This window comes from Brienomyrus brachyistius, chromosome 7, assembly GCF_023856365.1.
Source record: "Brienomyrus brachyistius isolate T26 chromosome 7, BBRACH_0.4, whole genome shotgun sequence".
In the NCBI taxonomy this organism is placed as follows: domain Eukaryota; kingdom Metazoa; phylum Chordata; class Actinopteri; order Osteoglossiformes; family Mormyridae; genus Brienomyrus; species Brienomyrus brachyistius.
In genome coordinates, this window is record NC_064539.1 from 8,253,237 (window position 1) to 8,276,617 (window position 23,381).

At 45.9% G+C, this 23,381-nt stretch overlaps 1 protein-coding gene across 22 annotated transcripts in view; it reads right to left on the reverse strand.

The window, feature by feature from the left end:
• LOC125746514 (glutamate receptor ionotropic, NMDA 1) overlaps positions 1 to 21,476 on the reverse strand; it is a 32,322-nt gene extending 10,846 nt beyond the window's left edge. For 4 of the 22 annotated variants that reach the window (XM_049020555.1, XM_049020554.1, XM_049020563.1 and 1 more), the window contains exons 1-19: positions 20,668 to 21,474; positions 18,329 to 18,463; positions 16,376 to 16,552; positions 9,945 to 10,007; positions 9,119 to 9,216; positions 7,806 to 7,927; positions 6,900 to 7,074; positions 6,265 to 6,409; positions 5,706 to 5,792; positions 5,401 to 5,549; positions 5,011 to 5,137; positions 4,215 to 4,379; positions 3,722 to 3,840; positions 3,154 to 3,266; positions 2,600 to 2,748; positions 2,104 to 2,261; positions 1,543 to 1,704; positions 896 to 1,005; positions 498 to 643 (exon numbers count right to left, since the gene is read on the reverse strand). In XM_049020555.1, coding sequence (XP_048876512.1) covers positions 498 to 643; positions 896 to 1,005; positions 1,543 to 1,704; positions 2,104 to 2,261; positions 2,600 to 2,748; positions 3,154 to 3,266; positions 3,722 to 3,840; positions 4,215 to 4,379; positions 5,011 to 5,137; positions 5,401 to 5,549; positions 5,706 to 5,792; positions 6,265 to 6,409; positions 6,900 to 7,074; positions 7,806 to 7,927; positions 9,119 to 9,216; positions 9,945 to 10,007; positions 16,376 to 16,552; positions 18,329 to 18,463; positions 20,668 to 21,150 — 2,883 coding nt within the window. In that variant the 5' untranslated portion in view covers positions 21,151 to 21,474. Of the gene's footprint in view, positions 1 to 51; positions 109 to 497; positions 644 to 895; positions 1,006 to 1,542; positions 1,705 to 2,103; positions 2,262 to 2,599; positions 2,749 to 3,153; positions 3,267 to 3,721; positions 3,841 to 4,214; positions 4,380 to 5,010; positions 5,139 to 5,400; positions 5,550 to 5,705; positions 5,793 to 6,264; positions 6,410 to 6,899; positions 7,075 to 7,805; positions 7,928 to 9,118; positions 9,217 to 9,944; positions 10,008 to 16,375; positions 16,553 to 18,328; positions 18,464 to 20,667 lie in introns of all 22 variants that reach the window. The other 18 variants (XM_049020549.1, XM_049020548.1, XM_049020560.1 and 15 more) reach the window with 13 other exon arrangements.
• Between the last annotated feature and the right edge of the window lie 1,905 nt (positions 21,477 to 23,381).

Here is a 23,381-nt window from a genome sequence, read left to right on the forward strand (position 1 = left end):
CTTAACAGCGATGATGCCATGGCGACATGATGGGCTGTTGTGTTTACGTACTAATGACGGAGTCCCGGACGGCCCCACAACTTGACTTCCCGGTGCCTCCTTACTGTCCTGTTGGGACAGACAAAACACAGCGGTCCGGTCGTCCGTTCTGGGCGGGGGACGGACACTAGATGGCACCCTGGGGGCCAGGGGGCTGAGGTCCAGGATGTCGGTTAAAGGCAACCCCTGTAAAATCTTCTGCCATTGAACTGGAGAGTCTTATGACCCCTTGTGGCAGCAGGTGGAACTGCGGGTTGATACGCATTCCGCGCATATCTCGCTGGCCACCATCTAGCTCATAACCACTGTGGTTATGTGCAAGATGATCTCATCGGGATGGTGCGGCCCAGCCTATAGGGGAAGGGCCCTGCAGAGTCTGTCTCTCGCTGCCCCCCCCCCACCCACTTTACCCCATAGTCCCTTCCCCTCCCAGGCTGCAGGGAGACGAGAGGCCCTACCTGCAGATTCTTCCTCCAGACGTTGACGGCCGCAAAGGCTAGCTGCATCTGCTTCCTGCGGGCGTCCTTGTGCCGCTTGTAGGCGATCTCAATGAAGATGAGGAAGATGCCTGCCGCTATTCCCCCAGCCACCAGCATGAAGACACCTACGGGAGGAGGATCAGTCATCGGAACACTCATCAGGACGACGGTCACCCATCCAACATCCTCGCCGTATCCTTGATGTCTAGCTATGCTCTCAGTATGAAGACCTGTGAGTTTCTCTTCAGCCAACATCTACGTCAGTTTGGCTGGATGGAAATAGCTGCAGGATTTTACTGCCAATTTTTTTTGCTAATGACGACTCATTCCTCTGCAGTGGGCTGGGAGTGGGGGAGTGGGGGGGGGCGGGGGCCTACCTGCCATGTTCTCGAAGGTAAGCGTTGCTGGGGCATTGCTTCGGGAGTCACACTCCTGGTACCTTACCCAGGTTTTATCCAGGTCCTCCATGAAGCCGTTTTCATGGGAGCTGTAGGGGGATGGGTGTGGGGGGGGGGGGGGGGGGGCGGGCCGGGGGGGGTGAAGAGGCGCAAGTTACATTTGCAGTGGATGAGCTTGGCTTGAACCCGGAAAGCCGTGATGAGGAACACATGAGGTAAGAAGGAGAGAGAGAGAGTGAGAGAGAGAGAGAGAGGGAGAGAGAGAGAGGGAGGGGGAGAGAGAGAGAGGGAGAGAGAGAGAGGGGGAGAGAGAGAGAGGGAGAGAGACTGAATCTGAAAGAGACAGAGGAAAACATGAACGAGGAGTGATGAGTCATGGAGAAAAGAACTGAAACCGTAAGATAGCAAGAGAGTCACAGAAAAACATTAAAAAGGGAAAAGGGGGGAAAGCAAGACAGAAGCAGCAGCGAATGAAAACAGACCAGCTGGCAGAAACCAAGAGACAGAAAAACAAACAGAAAGACACAAAAAAGACAGAAGAAGAGAGACACAGGAAGACGAAGAGACAGAGACTGAGCCGCGGAGGACAGGGAGGCAGACATGGTGCTGCTTGGGCTGGGACAGACCTGAGGATGGCCAGGGACACATTCTGCTTCCACGGGCTGTCCTTGCGCATTCCTATGCCAAAGCCCGACCGGAAAAACAGCTCTCCCGTGGTCACCAGGTCACACTTCTGCGAGGCTTCAAACTCCAACACCGCAGAGTCCCAGATGAAAGCATGCAGTTTGCTGTTGGGGAGGGTTACCACGTACAGCACAGTGAGTTACCATGGAAACTCCACCACCAGCCACCACCGCCACCACCAGCCACACGCAATCCAATGCCGGAACGCGGGCTGCACCACACCGGATTCCTGCAAGAGCTTCAGCTTTCACACTCGACCTGTGGAAAGAAACAGAGAGCGCTCCTGTCTCGAGCGCGGGGGGGGGGGGGGGGGGGGGGCTAGTCTGTGAGGGGGGGGGGGTTGGTCTGGCTTAGTACCTACAGGCATTTCGCTCTGGATAGGGGGCCTGGGCCGAGATCTGATGAGCAGGACGAAGGCCCAGCGGCCCCACGGTGACTGGCTTGGGGCTCACGGGCGACAATTTGGCCCCTGCAAACCACAGCGCCCCCTGGCGGTGACTCACTTGTCACGTACAGCTTGGATGGCCTCGGCCGCACTCTCGTAGTTGTGCTTCTCCATGTGCCGGTACATGGTGCTCAGCTCCACCTGTCTCCTGAAGTAGATGTCCACCGAGCTCTGCTTAACTGTGGCGTAGATGAACTTGTCTGATGGGTTCCGCAGCTGGGGGGGGGATTGGTGGGGGGAGAGGTTAATTTCGATCATACTGACTGACCGTTAAAGCACCACCCCTTATCAAAAGGAGACCAGTCTGATCAAGACTCCTAGTGGGGGTTATGGGATAATGATAATAATAGCTATGGTTTGAAGAAGATGGGAGGGGGGTCATTGGAAAGAAAACTTTCAGGGACCCCACCATGTCTTTGTGCGACCCTGATCGCACATCAGACATATAAACAATTTACAGTTCATCAACCAGGACGTCTACACTGACCAATGGCAACGCGGCACTTCTGTGATGGCGGTTGCTGATTGGTCAGGTGGGTGCAGCCGGTACTCACCCGTGGGTCATTGATGCCGGTGATGCGCTCCTCAGGCCGGTCCAGCACCAGGAAGGCAGCCAGGTTGGCAGTATAGGATGCCACGATGATCATGGCGAATCCGGCCCACACCATGCCCAGGATTCTCGCTGAGAAGCTACGGGGAGCACCTGAGGGGGTACACACCAACGTACACAGCACCCGGGACACACACACACACAGAGGCACGGTCAGCGTTCCCAGCGGCCTTAAAACACAGGCATAAAAGAGGGAAGGGTGGTGTTGATGTAAATGCTGCTGGTCACATGATACCTGGCCCACACACAGTACATGTTTACTGCTATTGCTACGTGAAACATGTATCGCACTCAAGGGGCATTTCGGACGGCCCACGAGACATCGCACTCAGGGTGCGTTTCTGGTGATGCGTTTCACGGTATGCCCTCCGCATCCCTGCGGCAAGCTCCCTCACACAGGGACAAGAATGTCTGTCAACATACAAAGCACACAGAAGGGGACTGAATAAACGAGATGGGGGGAGGGAGGCAGGAGGCAGAGGTGGCCCCGATACCCACCTTCCCCGATGCCGGAGTTCAGCAACACTCCCCAGGAGAACCACATAGCTGAAGATAAGGTGAGGGCATCTTCTTCTTCTTCTTCACTGTTGACTTTGAACCTTCCAAACGGGCTGGGAAGCAAAGCCGGGGAATCTGGTGAACAGGGAGCAACAAACGGACATCCCCCTAATGGGAAGACCAGCCCCCACCCACCCCCCCCCCCCACACACACATACACACACACCACCACCCCCGACCTTCACATAGACCTTGTCAAGCTCCTTCCAGACCCAGCGGAAATGAGAAGACACAGTGAGAAGACCGGGGGCAGGGGGGGGGGGGGGGGGGCACAGGGACAACATGAAGCCTGAAAGGACTGCTGGAGAATCGGGGACAAAGTCACAGCAGGAACACGAGACAGGAAAAGGTCACCTCCCGCCCAGATCACTGTGCTGAGCAGAGTGGCACGGGAACAGGCCGTGCATTCCTTTCATTTCCGGACAACTTGGGGAAAATGGGTACGAGAGGTCAGCCTCCATGGAGACAGGATGGCACACTGCCCCCCCCCCGCCGCCAGTGACAGTACCTGAACCGGTCTAGTAGGTAAAGCATCACCGCCACCACATGCACCGAAAGGCCCACCAGAAGCCACAGTGTGCTCTGGAACGGCTGCATGAACGAGTCCAGAGTGCTGCGGGGGATTTCCTGGGAAGACACGCCGTGCACGGTCAGAGGGGGGCGCCGCGGGAACCACAGACATTTCGCTCACGTTGGTTCGGCTCAGCTGCCTCTCTGTCCCCTTTACACAAATTTCTTTGCCAGCTAAAGACCTGTCACTGTACTGTGTAGACAATATAAATAAAGCAGCATAAATAAGTACAGGGTCATAACTCAGTATATATAATGATATATATAATGACATGATTTGTTATAAATTCATGCTATTCTTCTACCATTGACTTGCCTAATTTCGATGGTGCTGCTATAAAAAGTAAGACGTACAAAAAGTGACGTTGAAGAACGGTATATTTCACATTAGCTCGCTAGCGGATGGCTACGCCAAGGTAATGGGAGTCTACCTTCTTCACGAGGATTGTGAGCCCTTGATACTTGAAGGGTTTCGAGAACTCGATGTACTGGGCTCGTTCATTGTTGATCGTGAGCGGGGCCACAATCATATCTGCCAGGCCACCCAGAAGCTCTCCCATCATGCCGTTCCACTCTTTCTTGTTGCTGTTGTTGACCTATGGGACATGACGTAGGGGCAGGTCATAAGGTCAAGCTGTGAAGACGGGACCTGAGAGCTGTGACAGTGATATTTCTGCCTGTTTTAAAGGGCACTTGATTGGATGAACATGGGGATGAACAGGCAAACACCATACAGACAGGAGATACCGAACTCACAGTCCTGGAGGAGGATCTGCCCTACCAAATTCCTAAATCCGGCATCCAAAAAAAATGCATGGATATACTGAAGACATGGTGTGCTGGTACGGTATGGCCAGGAGAATGAGCAAAAGCGAACATGGGACAAAACCGTGAGTCTATGGTAAACTAAGCAGAAGGTCCCTGTAAACCATGGAAGGAAGAAAAGGAACCTCACTAAGTCAAAGACTCACTTTGACCTCACCACCAGACACCGATGCCCTTTATCAAGGGACAGACTTCAAAGTTCCCTTGTATCCTGTTCTCAGACCTGGCCTAGTGAAATCTGTAACTTCAGGATCAGGTACGCAAAGTCCTAGGATGGCTACACACCTATAATATCCATTCATTCTGCTGTTGTGATCACAGAATTCTGGTCCCAATCCCACCTGGGAGGTCCTGTTTCCCGTTCCCCTGGCACCAGTGCACAGTGTCTCCGCGTTGACCTACCCGCTCCTGTGTCCCGAACTTCCCGTCTGCCACCAGATGCACCTCATAGGTAAAATTCATGGTCATCGCTAGCTTGATCAGTAGGTCGATGCAGAAGCCGTAGCAGCACTGGGGCACGATTGGGCGACCTGTAATAAAACCAGCGAAGGCAACCAATCAACCTTGCGTCCAAGCAGCCCTCTTTGAGAGGCTAGTCCGGTAAACCTACGCAGAGCTTAGACGAGCTGAGCGCACAAACACACACAGACTGAGAGACACACAAACGTGCACATCCATATACTTACATGTATAAATATGCTTTATAGATATATTTTTGAGCATATCCATTCACTCGAATGAGACCCGTTGCGACTGGAAAGCTAGTAAAGACACAGTGATATCATAAACGTTCCTGTTTTGTTACCTGGGATGGTCTCATTGGGCCCCGTGCAGATCACCTTTTTAATTAAGACTCCATTTGGTGTGAACTCTTCCTTGCATGTCCCATCCAGAAGTGTGGGCTTCACGTAAACAAAGGGCTCCTGATGAATAGTGACTATCTATAAGGGACGGAAGAGACAGAGACAAGGAAATGTTGATGTCACAGCTAATGCTTCCCTACTTCCCCTAAACAGACAACCACCACAATCTCCAGTCCACAAGCTTAACTCCTGAAGATGGAACAATGACTGACACATGCACTGGAGGCTTGCTACCTTAAGCCTTGTAGACATCTGGAAGCCTCTTGGTTTCTCTGTTTCTCCTCCAGGCCAGATGATCTTCCTCTGATTGTTTAACACAACCTAAGACGGAATTTCATAAGGTCAGAGACAGAACTATGTTGCACCAGCATTCTGTGGAACTGAAGGTTTCTCCTCCTAAAGACCTTTCGTTTCCCTCAGCATGCATGATTGCGCTCTGCAGCCCACCATGTATGGAGTTCAAGTGAGTCAATTCTGGATGTGACCAAGAAAATGCTACAGCAGATGATTTAACTGGAAGATGATTACTTCCTAAAAAAAACAGTCAGTCATGGGATGGGGGGGGGATTTACTAAAGTCAAGGAGGAGGGGAGTTTTGGGGGTCAGAGTGCATGTTCACCCAACATCCAGTGTCCCTATATCAGTTGGGGTCAAAGTCACTGTATAAGGGCCCAGCAGTGATATGATTAATTTGCCAGCCTTGGGATTCAAACACATGATCTTTCAGACGCAGGCATGGAATGAGCAAATGAGCTACTTATGACCCCTGTGACAGCGTGAAGGATGGGCGTACCTGCGTGCCATTGTAGACGCCCACTTGAATCAGTCGACTCTTCTGGTAGTTGAGAATGCTGTAGTGAGCAAACTTTCGGTCCCCGTCGTCATTGAACTCCACGCGTCCTGTCAGGCCCTCCGGATACTTAGACGACATCAGAACTCTGAGGAAAAGTCAAACATCTACGATTAGGGACTATTTATCTTGATGCGCCGAAAGGCATCCGCTCCCGTTCCACACGAACGGCTGATTCGCACGAAGCTCCTCAAAACAATCCTCACAACGATTCCTCAAAAAATCCGCTGGAATCCCAGTACTGAATACAAACAGTGAAGCGGAAACAGGAAGCAATGTGTCCATCTAACAGGTAACTTCCAGTTGGGTCACTGAAATCAGTGGAGAAACGCCTACCTAAGTCCTACATAAACAACACAGATTGCAGTTAAATTCAGAGACAACAAGAAAAGATTCAAATACAGAACAAACTGCGAATTAGAACTTACAATGAAATTCATGGAGTTGAGACAGCGGCAAAACTCAAAGGACTTGACACATACCCTATAAGAAGACCTACACCTTTATACTCATTCTTTGTATTATTATTTCCTATAACTCTGCCAAACAGATGGACCCACAAGCAACGCTGGCCTCACCGTTTAAAGAGGGGCCCCGTCTTCCAGATGTTGGTGTTTCCCACGCACCCACGTGGAGGTTCTGTGATGTTCTCCTTCTCGAAGAGCTCCTGGATGGAGCGCGCCACCACTGCTACGGCGTCGTTGATGTGCGCTGACTCATTCTTGCCGTTGATGAGCTGAAGGCCGATCAGTCCTAGCCGGTCGACACCGCGAGGAAGATTCAGACTCATGATATCGAAGTCAGAATTACGGTAAACGTGCCATATTACTTGAGGACCATTCAAAATGTCTGCTGAAGAACTTCAAACTGGATTGTTGGATCGTTGAATTTGCCTAATGTTTTCTATTCTGCAAAATGCTTCAGGCTGCAAAAGTGTGGTGGACCGAACCCAAAATGACATGCGAAATTGAAAACCTCAGCAAGTTCCTGAGGAAAGTGAGCAGGTAGAACTTGGCTATTATAAGTGACATTGGTTCTACACATGCCTGTGTTTTTAAACGTTTTTTATTCTCGTGACCATGATGTGAAAGGGTGCAAAATCCAAGACAAGAAAGGCAGTATTCGCTTACCATAACATTTCAGAAAACACGTCAATGCCGGGTTGAAAAACACCACTAACAAATTCACGAGAGCCAATCTATTAACATACCATAGACAATACACACACAAAAGCCCAGCTTTATTTCTGGAAGAAACGAAATTAACACCTTGCACTGAGAGGCAGAAAAAAACACATTTAAAACAAATAGCATAACTGTATACTGTCATGCAAACTATGATGGTAATATTTGAATGGGGTTTTGCATGCACCATTATCGATTATATGAAAATCATATTGAACCCGATAATCGCAATACAACCCCATTACATCTTTTTTTTAATCTTTGTCATTAATATGAGTAGTGGCTCTAGCTGCTACGTACCATCAGGTGCCTCACTCAGGGCTTTACCAGACATTTCCCTCTCGCCGACCAGCCACACGTAACCGGATCCCGTCATGTTGAGGTAACGAGCGGACTTGTATACCGCTGCGGCGTCCTCTTCGCTGGAGGCAGACAGAAACCGTGAGCAGTATGCTGTGAAGTTACACACATACTGGTATCTTTATATTGTGAGCCTATATTAACTCAGGATTTCGTTGTCACACAATATTCAGGAACATACTGTACATAGACTGTATGGTGGTTTTTAAATGAATCCTAACTGTCGTATTTATCTTAAAAAAAAATACATACTTGATTATCACTAAAATTCCTAAATCTGACAATCATATTGTCGTTTTACAAATACGAAACGTAACAGATGGCTGAGTAATATCTTTATGTAGTACAACCAACACACTACCATATTAATTCACATATCAGGATAAATACAATCACAAATAACTTGTTATATTACATTTCTGTAATTTCCACGTCTTTCTTTGTGCATTAGGGGGTTCTCCTGGTAAGGACGTAATTTGATTTATGTGTGCTGTGCATACAGAGCTTGTGGAACACCACCAGCCCACAAACCTTTGCATGTACAAGCAGGGATGGATTATGGGTTGTGTGGGCCCCTGGGCAAAACGTTTGCGAGCCCCCCCTCCCCCCACCACCACCACCAGCACCACCACCACAACCACCACAATTCAAGGGCCCTTGGCAGCCAAACGCCCTCCCTATAGGGTCAGGGGCCCTTGTAGGCAGAGGATCAAAGAATATAGGCCCTCTAAAATAGACAAACAAAAATACATTGTTGATAAGCGTTGCAAATTGTTTTGGGCTAGCGGCCCCATGGGCCCCCTGCACCCCAAGGGCCCCTGGGCAGCGGCCCCGCTGTCCCGGTCCGTAATCCGTCCCTGTGTACAAGGACTCCGGGCACCCTGCGTAAAAGACCACTTACCTTGAGTTCATGCAGTAGCTAAAGGCCTGGACTGAAACTGACTCCGTGTGTGTGAAGGGGTGCAAGTGAAGAGGTAACATTCACATATAGAGACACCAGGGACAAAATCCTGACACGGAACAGAAACACCGAACACGAGGCCGCAAATGAGCCGCATGCTGCTCTTCATTCATTTAATTCTAATGCATTTGACTTGCATAACAATTTCCTTTCCATTTCAGCTAGTGCTTACACTTATTTATTTTGTGCATCTGTCAGATATTCCACATTTAATTCCAGGCTGAGTCTTATCTATGCTCAGAAAACACCACCAGCTCCACCCACACGGACCGACTTGGATGGCGATTCTCACCTGGCAGAGAGAATGATGACGCGAGCCTCCAGCTCCCTGGCTTCCACCAAAAGCGCCGTTAAGTTTGTCTCCTGGTTGAACTGCAGAACTTTTTCTGCCTGCGATTAGGGTACAGAATCAGTCAAGTAGGCTACTTACCCCCACCCAGAACCATGCTGGCTTTTGCTCTTGTTGCCGGGATCGGTTGGTTGATTTTTTTGTTTTCGTTGAAAAAGAGAGAAAAAATGATAGAGATCCAAGAGAATAGTTTCAACTAAAAAAATAAAAAAAATAAGCCTGGGAAAAAAGGTTCTGCATTGTGGCATGCAAACTGAAGGTTATCAAGACTCCAAAAAAGGGACGTGCATGTTAGAGGTAGAAAGGGGGGAAGAAGATCGATGCAACCAAAAAATTAAAAAAAAAGAGGTGGAAGGGAAGAGGAGGCGGGGAGTGGGCTTCTTTCCCAAAGAAAAAATTTTAAAAGTGCTGCGGGATGGGAGGAGGTAGTGCATGGTACGCGTCTGTCCCACGCGACCAGATCCGCACAAAGTAAAAGACTTGCAAACCCCTTGCTCTGAACACATGCATTCCTTTACACAAAAATAAAGTGTAAAAGCTGGCCGTTGTTTTTTTTCTCATAAATCATTTTTTTCCAACATAAAACCATTCTCGATTCAAATCATATTAAAAATGCCTGAAAGTAAAAAATGTAAAAAAATAAAAATAAAAAATAGACGTGCTACCAAGATAAGAACATTTCTGGTCGGCTGTTGACTGCTTGACGGGTTTTCTAGCTGCTACGTTTAGAGAATTGGTGGGCGGCGTGCATTGACCATGCAAAATATACCTTGGGTCCTCGCTTGTTGTCATAGGACAGTTGGTCGAGGTTTTCATAGTTCCTTTTTTTATTCTGATGAGTAATGTGCACAGAGAAAATATGCAGACACAGAAGAGTATTATAAACAGTTGAAAATGGTGTGCAGTAAAGCATTCCAACAAATCTCCAGTTTCCTGATTCAAATTTTGGAATCCTTAACACTGGGGCTTGCAAAGACATCAAAAACCCCCATTCGTAACATGCGCTCCACCCCGTATATCGGACAATACGTGCTGTTTTGCGACTGACAGGTGAGACACCGGCACGCTTCGCGTTCGTTTCGCCCCACCGAGATGCGTCTTGTGTGTCACCTACAAGACGGCACCTATGGTGACTAGACTTGTATTGTTCATGAATTAATATTTTAATAATCTGAATCAATATTCCAAGTGAACAAAATGACACTGCACTGATTCGTTCAGTTCATTTCGTTCAATGAACGAGTCGTCTTTAAGTTTGTTCAATGACTGACTTATTGTTCATTTCATTCATTGAGTGATTCATCATTCAGTTTGCTCCGTTGGTTCAGTGGGTGATTTGTCATTCATTTTTGTTCCGTCATTTCAATGAGTGATTCAATGTTCAATTTCTTCATTTTGTTCAGTTGTTTCAATCGCTCAGTTTGTTCATGTTTTTTTTTTTCCTTTCGTTCAGTGAGTCCTCGTCCAGTTGACTTGTTTTGTGCTTTTTGTTTAATAGGTGATTACTCAATGGACTTGTTCTTGAACGACAGCCATGCCGTTCACAACAAAAATAATCTCTTCTGCCACCCTCTGTTGAAGTCATGTGCATATATCTGAAATAGGCTAAGTCACTGTGGCTAATAATTAGTTTCATTCAGTTTATTTAAGTTTACAAGAGTTCAAAATATAGACAGACACCCCCCCCAACCCTAACAGTCAGAAACATCCTCAGAGCAAAAAATATAGTGCGGGTGGGGGTAGGGTCTGCGCGTACCGGAAGCAAACAGATCAATGAATGAATACGAACAATTATTTAAAGTTGAAGGAATCGATTCACTGAAAAGAATCATGATTTCCATCCCCAGTGGTGCCTGTTTTTCCTGCATCATTCGTACTTTGCAACAGGTGAGCCATCAGCAACTTTTAACCCCAAATAAACTCCCGATATCTTATGATATAGATTTTTTTAGATTAAGTGGTTTTAAGCTACAGTTATTTTAGCAGCGAAGTTCGTAAAGGCTCTCCTTCCAATGCTTTGCCCAGAAATCCCGTAATGGGGATATATATATATATATATATATATATATATATATATAGAGAGAGAGAGAGAGAGAGAGAGAGAGAGAGAGGGAGGGAGCATTTTTGGTTGCAAATTTGAATTTGAAATGGATATATATCCATATATTTTTAAGTTTCTTGATTTAAACTATTCCTCTCTGATGACCTGTGCACTTGCTTAAGCCGTACTCTGCACTGTACTGATGTTTGAATGTAAAATTCTCATTTCTACAACTTAAAAACCAACTTTTTAATAAATTTTGAGGAACGTATTAGTATGATTTGCTATTCAGATATCGAAATAATTTTCAAACATGGCAAACAATTGCTCTCAGTTACTTAAGACTGCACACAATCTTAAATGGTCACGGCCTAGTGTGACCCTCCGGCGTATTACAGGAATGTCACCTCATTTTCTTCCACCTTCATCAGTTATTCATCGTTTTCACTTCACTTATCCCTGATGGCAGATAAGAGTCCCCTGTCCTTATAGTGTCAAAAGTACAAGTTATTATGCTAAAAGGGAAATTCATTTTCGGACAGGTATTGTCCTCTGCAGTCTCCTACCGCAGCTATTCCTGTTACATATTTCCTGGAACCACTCATCTGAGAACATTATAACCCTTTGTCAAGGTCAATTGACTGAAATATTCTGCACTGAACTGTCACATAATCTTCGTACAGATTCTGATACAGCATGTTACCATTCTGTGGCTGAAGGCAAGGTTTATATTGTATTTTTATAACAGTGTAGATTCTTGATATAGTCACACAGGGTGTAAGGTGTGGCATTGGGTCACACTTAAGGAGTTTGGTCATTGGTTACATCATTGGAGGACGCTGAGGACTTAATCACGTTTTATGTTTCTGTACAGTGAGTTACTGTCTATTGTTAATGTGAAAAAAACCCTTGAGTGTGATATACTGGTTTCCACATACCGTGCTGTCCGCTTCACCAGTCAGACCCCTCATGTGTCTATGAAGATGCCGGTTTACATGTCGGCAGTACAGTAAGATCCCAGAGCACAGAGCTGAATTTACACACAGTCCAGTCCAGCATTTTTTCAGATGACATTGAACAGCCATTCATTTTCAACACCGGCTTTTATCCAGCAGACGGACATTTTGAGCTTGGAGTTCATCCCAGCAAGTACCCAACAGGGGGCGCCCTGGATGGGTTGCCAGGTGATACTGAGCATTTGCAGTTAATTGCACTGTAACTGGTCTGGTTAATTACAGCATTACCTCCCGCGCGATCAGAATGGCCTTCTAAAAGGAACTTTGGTCCCAATCTTTTTCGCTTATTATCCAACAGCAAAGGTTCCTGATGAACAATAAAATATATTATGAATCATGGGTGAAGGGACTGGAATAGGGGGGCATGTCCCCCCCCCAATATTTAATTTGGCTTCATTCATCCCCCAAATAAACAGATCTTTGTATTTAAATTAAGTTCCCCACCTCCCCAACATCAAACTCTCTCCTGCACTATTGTCACGAACAAAGCAATGTATTGCAAAGAGTAATATCTTGTATTTTGGACATTTTAAGTTCAGGTTGTCCCGCTGGTGTGTAGAAATATCTGGATTTTCGACCTGGACAAACCTCTCCCTGTGACAAATCCAGCTGGAGTTCACTGTGTTCTGGCACCCATGAAAGACACTGCCTTACCGTGGCAACCATCGGCGGCAAATCAATTAGCGCACATGGGACAGAGGGCGGAGTTAAACAGCCGTGAGCACCTAGGGAAAAGTAGGGTGTGTGTGTGTGTGTGGCAAGCAGGGACGGATTATGGGTTGTGTGGGCCCCTGGGAAAAACGTTCGCGAGGGCCCCCCCCCCACCACCAGCACCACCACCACAACCACCACAATTCAAACGCCCTCCCTATAGGGTCAGGGGCCCTTGTAGGCAGAGGATCAAAGAATGTAGGCCCTCTAAAATATCCATCCATCCATCCATTTTCCAAACCGCTTATCCTATCGGGTCGCGGGGGGTCCGGAGCCTATCCCGGAAGCAATGGGCACGAGGCTGGGAACAACCCAGGATGGGGGGCCAGCCCATCGCAGGGCACACTCACACACCATTCACTCACACATGCACACCTACGGGCAATTCAGCAACTCCAATTAGCCTCAGCATGTTTTTGGACTGTGGGGGGAAACCGGAGTACCCGGAGGAAACCCCACGACGACATGGGGAGAACATGCAAACTCCACACACATGTGACCCAGGCGGAGACTCGAACCCGGGTCCCAGAGGTGTGAGGCAACAGTGCTAACCACTGCACCACCATGCCGCGCCCTCTAAAATAGACAAACGAAAATACATTGTTGATAAGCGTTGCAAATTGTTTTGGGCTAGGGGCCCCATGGGCCCCCTGCACCCCAAGAGCCCCTGGGCAGCGGCCCCGCTGGCCCGGTCCGTAATCCATCTCTGGTGGCAAGGGTATGGAAGCAGGACACAGCGAGGCACAACTGCGTCCCACAATGGGTCATGCTGGACTACACACAAACTGGCTCAAAAGCATTTGCTATATTATTAATTGAATGTGAGTTAGGCAAATATGTGCTCTTTGTACGTTACCCGCAGGAAGGGTGATAGCAGAACACATTTCAAAATCATAAATCCAAAAAAGCAGAAGTCGTTATTATGGTAGCTAGTATCTGTAGTATTTTCATTTCAACTTGCGATAATTTGCTTCATTTAAGGTGCTGTTTTGGAACCAAAATTCATAAAATATCATATGACAGCATTTTCTGAGTTTTGTTAACCTGGTTGATAATTTATAATGGGTAGCTAGTTAGAGTCTTCACCCAGTAGAATTATTTAAGTTAAATATAAATGTGAGAAATGTTCTGTCAATTACCTTTATCTGGGCCTTTGCATGATTCATATTTTTGTCATTTAAACTACATACATTTTCATCATCTTACTTTCTTTTGTTAATCTAGCATGAGCTTCTGACTGACAGCACATATAGCCAATGAACATAAGTTACAACCTCGGTGATGTCCCGCCCCCATCCAAGTTCACCAGGAAGAAGAATTCAAGACAGTGAGACCTACCAAAAGCACAGGCACACGCCAGGGATTGGCACAGAGGAAACAACAGAATCCCAAAAGAATCCAAAGAAGGGCAAATGCACAAACGAGCTCTTGTGAATCGTTTCTCATAATGTTCTTCTGCCGGGAACTTCTGCCGCATACTAACGGCCTTCACTGTTTTTTAGGGGATGATAGACCTCAGTGCAACAAACAAGAAAAAGGCAAAAACCACACACCGGGCACCAGCTGCTCAAAAAGTACCTTCCTTAAGTCATATAACCTTATAAAAATTACATTTCACATTCTACCCCATGAAATTCCTGATAAACAGATAGTGCTTGAGAAAAGTGTACCCTATAGAGCTAGCAGAAGCGCTGTTATGACATTTCTATACCTTTTAATGTAATCTTACAGCTTTTCTTGCTTCCTGAGTAGGCGTCGCATTTAACCATCTTAGTAAATTCTTGCGCTTTTATGTAAGAAAATGCCACGTTGCAAGAAAACGGGCAACTATTTACCATGCACCTTTGAAAAGAGGGTTGCAGTACTGAGCTAAACCCAAGGAAGGTGCCTGGAAAAGCACATAATTGCATTAAGCCTGAAACTGTCTGGATATTTGGAACACAGCACATTCTTTCCCTTAAAAGCTGCGACTAGGTGCTGAATTACACCATTTAAGAAAACATTGCCAGGATATGTGAAAGCGACAAGGAAGCCTCATCATCACAGATTTAAAGCACAGGTTTGAAAAACTCCTTTTTGACAAGACGATGTAAATATTTTCTGCCCATAAACTTTTTCATGTTTTATACCAGTTCTCATGTAGCCCTATAAAATAAAAGTAACTACCAGGCGTTTACATAAACCAGGGTCATTCAACGTTCCAGCAAATCAATGTGCGTAGACATTAATATCGCGAAACATTAAAAACAGAACAACAGGAAGTATTCTACTGTATATAAACCTTCAGAGCTAACTGCCAGCATAGCTATCCATTGAACTGTAAAGCAAATGGAGTGGCAACATTATGACTGTTCCAGTGGGTAGGGTTAGGGTTAGGGTTAGGGTTAAAGCCAAGCACTTCTGTCTATATATAAAGGTGCTTAGAGCAAGACCCAGGAAGATCCTGCATGCAAGTCAGGAAAGCATCATGCTTGACCCAAACTGCCCCATGAATATACACAGCTGTAAAAAGCATAAAACACTATTGGCCCAGGGGTTTGCTAACTGTAATAGTATTTCATACTCAAACTTTTGTTTGTCAATATCAAATGCCATAGAAGTGACCGTGAACAGACAAACAGTCCTTTAGCAGATTCAGTCAATGTGTTATGAAATACATTCGCAAACAATATTCACAAGACATAAACGATAGCGATACAGATCGGTTCAAAACACAATACATTCTTAACCATTCCCAATAAATTCTGTCGTTGTTCAAGCAACAATCTGCCATGATAGATCTGAGACAGGCCTCGAACATAAATATCCAGCAAAAACGCAACATTCAGCGACTGACTCGGCCTCAGAGCAGGGAACTGACACCAGTCCTGTTCGCTGTGTCTCAGAAGCTTACACCAAACCTGAATGCAGTACCAATTCCTCATCGTTTAGCAGCGCGTGAAACCAGGACAATATCTGGGCCGCTAGCATCTCCTGAAATATATCAGGTCAACGTTGCTTTAAACAGGCACTTGCGACTGGAAATAAAAGCTAGGGAAGCACGCAGGCTTATGTGTCGTGGGGTTATTGATGTTTTGCAGAGTCCCAGGTTATAGTCTTCACTCTTTTGCTCCAGGTTTGTGTTGACACAGGAGAATTTGACTGTGGCAAAAGCAATGTGGGATGAGCATAATGCACAGTTTCCTCAGCTAACCACTTAAGATGCTGTTGATGCCTCTAGCATAAAAAATGTTAGCCAATGTTACAAAATGGAAAGAGATGTGTTTACACAACAAAAAAAGAAAACAGTTACATACATAGAAGACCTCTGAAATAGTCAACACAAGTCAACACATACGCACACACACACACACACGCACACGCAACAGACACGCCCGCAGTGCCCTGGCTGGCCTCTGGGTGGCATTGGGGTGTGGTCCTGCTCCATCTCACCTTGGTTTCCCTCTCCTCCAGCAACGTCTCCAGCCTCTTCTGGGCGGCGCGGCCCTCGTGGTCGTCGCTGACGATCAGGATGATGTGATTCCAGCGGAACTCGCGCATCATGTCGAACCACACATGCGCCTGGTGTGAGTAGGGCGGGACCGTCCGTAGGAAAGACAGGTGGATGCTCTGGGGGGGGTGGAGGGGTGGAATTTAAGAGTGGAGAAACCCATAATACTACGGTATACAATATTACCGTAATACCACCCAAGCCTAGTATTCCTCAGTTCTTAGCTTGAGACACACAGACGACAAGCTTTACACCTGGAAGAAACAGCAATAATCTTCCATACCATTGGGACGTTGTTTATTGGGTGTCATGTGGTCTAAGGAGATGGGATGGTGTCTGACCACACGAGTGTCTCAGATTGCAATATTCTATGATTATTGGGCCCTTGAGCAAAGCCCTTAACCCCAACGACTCTGGGGACACCGTCTGAACCTCTCCAAGGACTCACAGTCTTTCAACACTTCGGACAAAAGCGTTGGCTAAATATGTAAATGGAGAGTCCCAATGCACAAGGCCCCAGCCGACTTCAAGGAACAAGTCACGGTTAATGAGGCAGGTCACTGCTCTGCTCTGAACGGGGAACATGAAGCTACAGTCCCCAGATTATTGGTGTGAGACCACTGCTTTGACTAAGCTGGTCTCTCTCAAAATAAAGTGACTTATGTGGTAAATTCCTCAGAGAGCCACCACCTCTGCACGCCACCGCCTGCGGGAAGGAGACTCAGGTAGACCTGGCACCAATCGCCTGCTTTCCTGAGCACGCAGTTGTTAAATCGAGGAAGTGTTAGAAGCGAACACAGCAGACACCATTTTGCGCTTCAGACAGCGTGCAAGAACCACGTACACTTAATGTCAATTAAATTGTTCAGCATACAAGGTGTTTGCTCATTTCTGTTAAGGAAAAGAGGCATTAATTATATCAGGTTTAGTAAATGACTCACGGGGTACGGACCAGGGAAGCTGGACTGGCGGAATCGGGTGAACTCGGGATTTAATCGGGTAACGACAAGCAGGAACGTACAACCACTGCACAACGTTAATGACCGGACTCAAGCAAAACACACAAGCACGGATTTAAATACCACAAACTGATTAACACAACTAGAAACAGCTGATGACACAGGGATTCCACAAGCAGGGACGGATTATGGGTTGTGTGGGCCCCTGGGAAAAACGTTCGCGAGGGCCCCTCCCCCCCCACCACCACCACCACCACCACCACCACAATTCAAGGGCCCTTGGCAGCCAAACGCCCTCCCTATAGGGTCAGGGGCCCTTGTAGGCAGAGGATCAAAGAATGTAGGCCCTCTAAAATAGACAAACGAAAATACATTGTTGATAAGCGTTGCAAATTGTTTTGGGCTAGGGGCCCCACGGGCCCCCTGCACCCCAAGGGCCCCTAGGCAGCGGTCCGTAATCCGTCCCTGTCCACAAGAGGTAACGAGGGGGGCCGGGCACACAGGAGGATCGGCACCAGCAGGGCATGACAGTTATGGCCTTACAATATTTCACTGGATGTCAAAATGAAACTGGAACATAAGTGACCTCGAGAATAGGGCATAGCTACCGAAAACGGAACGTCAGCCCACCCAATAGGAACAGACCAAATCTGACCAATCGTTAGCTGAGATCTGTAATCTCACATTTTATATATAGTTCCCACGAGTAGTGTCTTTGTAGACGTATCTCTCACTGTAAATGGGACCATTTACACAATCTTGTTCGAACGCTAGCTGGTACCCAGATCCATGGGCGTAAATTATGGGGTGGAGGGCGTTGTAACTCCCTGCCCAATACTCAAATCCAGCTAACACAAGCCCCCAGACCCCCTTTAATGAGTGGAGACCTCAAAACCCCAATGCCCAACCCAAAGTTATGCCCTTGTCCAGACCCACCTTGTCGGAGTAGATGGACATCCGTGTCGTCAGCCCTACCACAGGAATGCGGTAGAAACCTGCGGTGTATGAGACAGGGGTGGGGGTCAGGTGGTCGCTGGACTGCGGAGGGTGGCTGACTAGGATGGCGTACACCTGTTGGAGGAAAACAGGAGTGACTGAAGGGCGTATCATGGGCTCCTTACCACTGGTGCAGGCTGGGTAATCATGGCCCAGCAATGATGCTAAGGGACTTGGTGGTCTGCTCCATTTAAACCTCTCAAAGAGAAACTTAGCCCTCTGCTACAGAAAGAGGTCATTTCCTACTGCCCATTACCTCAAGATTTCTGCGTTACCGAACACAGCAGATATATAATAGGACAACTCAAAATGTCCTAGAAAGAACAATGCTTAAAAAATATGGAAGACTGCTACTCTAAAGAAGGCCTGAACTTTGGAGAACCTACAGTGTACATAGGTCTGCTATGGTCAAGGGGAAACAGGACATGTAGCATGTAGATAAATCTGAGAACTATTTATTTATACTATATTTAGTTCATTTGACTATTTCATATTTTTGTGTGCGACAATGCAAAATGAATTCAGGTTCTTTAAAATAACACCGATTAAGGTGACCTTCCTAAATTTATACAGCTGGATACTATTGCTGAGGATAATTAGGGTCACGATATTTTAGCTCCCGGTTTCAACCCAGTCCTGTGGTACCCAACTGGAGCGCAGCATCTCCCACGCACTACTGCACCACACCGTCCTGCTGCTCTCAAACGTCCAGTCACATGCATCAGCCTTGTCCTATTATTATATAAAGCTGTGTTTTTAAATACCGTTTGTCGGACTTATTCTAGATGTTTTAAGAATTGCAGCAACACATTTTTCCATACTTTACTGCAATATTTTCCAGCGACTTGTAAACTTGGAAGTGCAGTCAAAAGTAAGATCTTTGCAATACAGAGCGATTCGTTCGGGTTGTGTTAAACCGCAGTTTTATATGGAAGGACGAAACCCTTTATGGGCCTTTTGCTTTTCTCCCCATAGGCAAAAAGTGACACTCGCTGGCCAGGCGCCATATTAAACGCCTATTTGGCGAAAAGCGCTCGGATGGCTCGGGAAGTGAACACAGAATCTGCAGCAGAGACGTTTAATTGTATATGCGTCACCTAATTCAGCAAATTCTGTAATCGATTCATAGTGGATACTTTACAGATATTAAATCATCCCTTTAACTCAGTTAATAGGCTCTGCATTAATTTCCTCTGCCAGCACTTCTGAAAACACCATCTAAATGTCTTCAATCTGCCCAGCTTTCAAATTTCTGCAGCTTATCGCGGAGGAAACTCCGTTTCCGTATTAATTACTTTGTTCCGGCGAAATCTCAGCGGACGCGTCTCCAGTTCACTGGTGTATCATGAAAACTACGGTATAATGCGACACTGCCTGAAAAGGCCGATGTAAAAGGCGATGCCATTCAGTCCGGAGCATTTACAGGATGTTTCATGAACACCTTAATGATAAGAAAGTTCTTCATAATTTGCAGTCTTGGAAATTTTATAGTTCTGTACACGTTTGAATGAAACTGTAATTCAACTCTGAATATCCTGTATCCAGTGCTATGGTCTTATTCAAATACTCATGTTACAGGCTACTTGAAAACCGCCGCATTTCATTTATTTATTTTGCATCATGTGTTTTTATATACCAGAATACATTTTATACAAATCATTGAATTATTGTCGTTTTTGAGTAACATAATTAACATAAAACAGTCATTACAAAACAACGACTCTTCCTGCGTTTATTTCGGTTTATTGCGGTTTTCTATTCAGCCCATTCGCTTACCGTTATAAATCTGGAGAAATGCTCAAACTGGTGACATATACATATACGGCTTTATTGCCGATAAATGCATTTTAATGTAAAGAAAGTAAAAAATTGCTTGCTTCATTGAATAAAAATTCGTCGGTCCTATACATAGGCACCAGTGAGTACACAGTGCGATATACAATAAGGAGCCATGCAGCAGACAGACTATCAAACCTCTGGAAATAATTTATTGCGTCTTTCAACCGTGGACTGTTAATATACGTTTTGTGGCGTATTCCCCTGAGTTATGTACTCAATGACTAAAGCTATACAGAGAAAGAGAGGCGATCGCACCATCGCTGAACAAAAAAGCTTCAGCAGTGAAAACTGCCGGTGCGAGTGGATCTGCCGAATTACGCATGAATGCAAACGGTAGCTGCTTGGGAACCATGAAAATCAATGTGCCTTTCGGAAACAGGGTGTTATAGGTATACATGATTGGGCTAGGATAGGAGCCGTTACGTGCTGGCTTGGTTTACCTGGTTTGAGATGAGGTCCTCGCAGACAGAGAGTGCCATCTGAATTGCATTGGGCTTGTGGGTGACAGAAATGGCGTTCAGTTTGAATTTGTCTCTCCCGTATAGTTGGTTTGCTTGAGTGACCGCGTCCTTGAACACTTGCTCGTACCTCTTCTGGCTGAGCACAGCCCCGATATTCACCATTTTTGGTTCGCATGCGACCCGTGCAATGGAGCACGAGAGGAAAACGGCCATCAGCATCAGACGCATCTCGATCCAGCCGTGTCCCGGGCTCGCTGCTGCTGTTTTTGCGCTCGTCTGCTGGGCAATACGGTTTACCCGATCCACGTCGTTATTTCCGATCCCGTTTTGCTTGCTTTTAGATCTGTATGCACAGTGGAGGAATGCACCCGACAGTCGACCACATATGAGCATACCAGCGCTCTTTATGTTTCTCCTTCTCACATCCCGATGTTCATTGCATGGCTGCCCTCCCGATTTCATTCATTAGATGTAGATCCTACTCCTATTGTCTGACCATCCCTCCAGGATGCAGTCACGGATGCACGTACGTTGTTTTTCACTTAACAGAACAGTCTTCTCCTTTTGCTTCGTCCGCTGGATCCCACCTCGGCGGAGCCGGACGTTGCACTGAGCGGCGTCTCCGCTCCGCTGCGATAGTCAGTGTGTGGCTGTCCTTGGTTCTGACAGCGGCGCTCGCACACGGATGCGCGCTCCCCGTGGTCTTCTCTGTCTCTGCCTCTTTGGTCTTCACCAGATATCGAACTATATCTATTCAGATTACATTAATGATGCAAAATATTCATTGCGCCGAATACGTGGACTTTGTATTTCATGTATCGCTTTTAGATCTATATCTACAGATGAACGTATCATAAAAAGAGAGTATCGGACACAAAAGGAGATCATTGCGTGGGCGGAAGGCTATACAAATCTTGAATTTGTACTATAATAATGTTTAAGTATGAGGTCTGGCATTTATATCCTACAAAATGCGACATTGTGTCCATTATGGGTTGCCAAATAAGTTTTTGTATGTGTAAAAATACAATTCATAAACAAAGGCTACTATCGAAAGAAAAGATGACATTTTGACTATCTCTCTTGCTTGACCAATTTCATAGGAGCCTTCTTGTAAAATGTAAGGCAAAGAAACTTGTCTGGTAATTTAGATACATAAACCTTGTCGGCCTTAAACGGCCCCAACGACTAATATTGGTAAAATTTAACACAAAACTGAATAATTGTGGAACGATGTTTCTCACATAACCTCACAGGAACCCCAAACAAACATTATTTAATTTGATTATTGGCTACTTAATGCATTTTTTAAATTACAATTCCCACTTACACATTTACAGCTAAACTAGCCTATTTAATTTGCAAACCACATTTCTGGTTTCAACCTTAAGAGCAGCGATTTCAGGATTAAATACACTTAAGTCTGACCTATATACACTGCCGGGGGAATAATATGTCTTTGTCGTGCTGCGTTTTGATTGAAAATGGTTTAAGATGATTAATTTAAATTGCCTTTGCATAGAGAACGAGATCACTACCGGGAAACAGCACATAATACAGGCCAAGTAACATCTGAGTACCTGCGAAAAATTTTACCAGACCGGTTACCAAGGAAACAAGTCTCTCTGAAATGAAGTCTTAGTTTTTGGAAAAGTCACCTCAGCGTTTGGTTTCAATGTTCAAATAAACATGCAAGTGGGATTTCTGCCTTTTAAAATGTGCAGATTCATTCTGTTGTTAGATATTCTGCGTTTAGGTGTTTGAAAAAGCAAACCTCCTGCAGTAATAGATGCATTTACCTGTCACGCATATCGGTTTCATTTTTATACAGCAGGAAATTATTTAACCCCCTGCAAAGTCGATCAAAAACGATCATAGCTGAATGGCACCAATGAAACGGTAATGAACTTGGACATGCATTTTAATTTAGGTCACAATCGATCTGCATCATCAATTATGTATAATCCTTATGGAAAGTGGGGCTCGCGGGAAATATAAATCAAAACAAATGTGTATGTTAATTTTAAGCAGTTCTGGAACGCTTGGTTGGATAAGAGATAACAAAATGGTAATTCTACTTGCTTAATTTATATATAGACGGTAATCAATATATTAATATAAATATGTGTAAGTAATAAAACGTTTACATAGAAACGAACAAACGCGACCATATATTCACGGAATAAGTCCTCATCTGCAAATAACACGACTCTTATCTTTTGGAAGTTTTGTGCTGTATACAATGCCAGATGTATGTGTGTTTGTGAATTGCAATATTTGCACCTCCCTGTAAAAAAATAAACAGAAGCTTTAGTTTTCATCAGAGGAGTCAAAACAGAAAAGACAGCACAGAAAGTGAAATGATGACGATTCAGGTTATGGGGAGGGCAGCCGCCCCTTTCTGCGCTTTAGCAGAAGCGTCGAAAGCGTCCAGGATCTCGCGCTCCGAGAGCCACGCAAAGTGCAGACGAGAAATCCCGTGTCCCATCCCCCCCCCCCCCCCCCCCAACTGTTCAAGCAGCCTGCATTGCAGCCGTTATATAACAGCATCGTATCATAGATAAAAAAGCATCATACACACTCACACCGACATCGCAGTAATGACAAAGCATATCCAAATAGTGCATGTTTTATTCTTCATGCCAGAATTACAGCATGGAGACCATCAAGTGAATATGCCGGCCAATACTAAT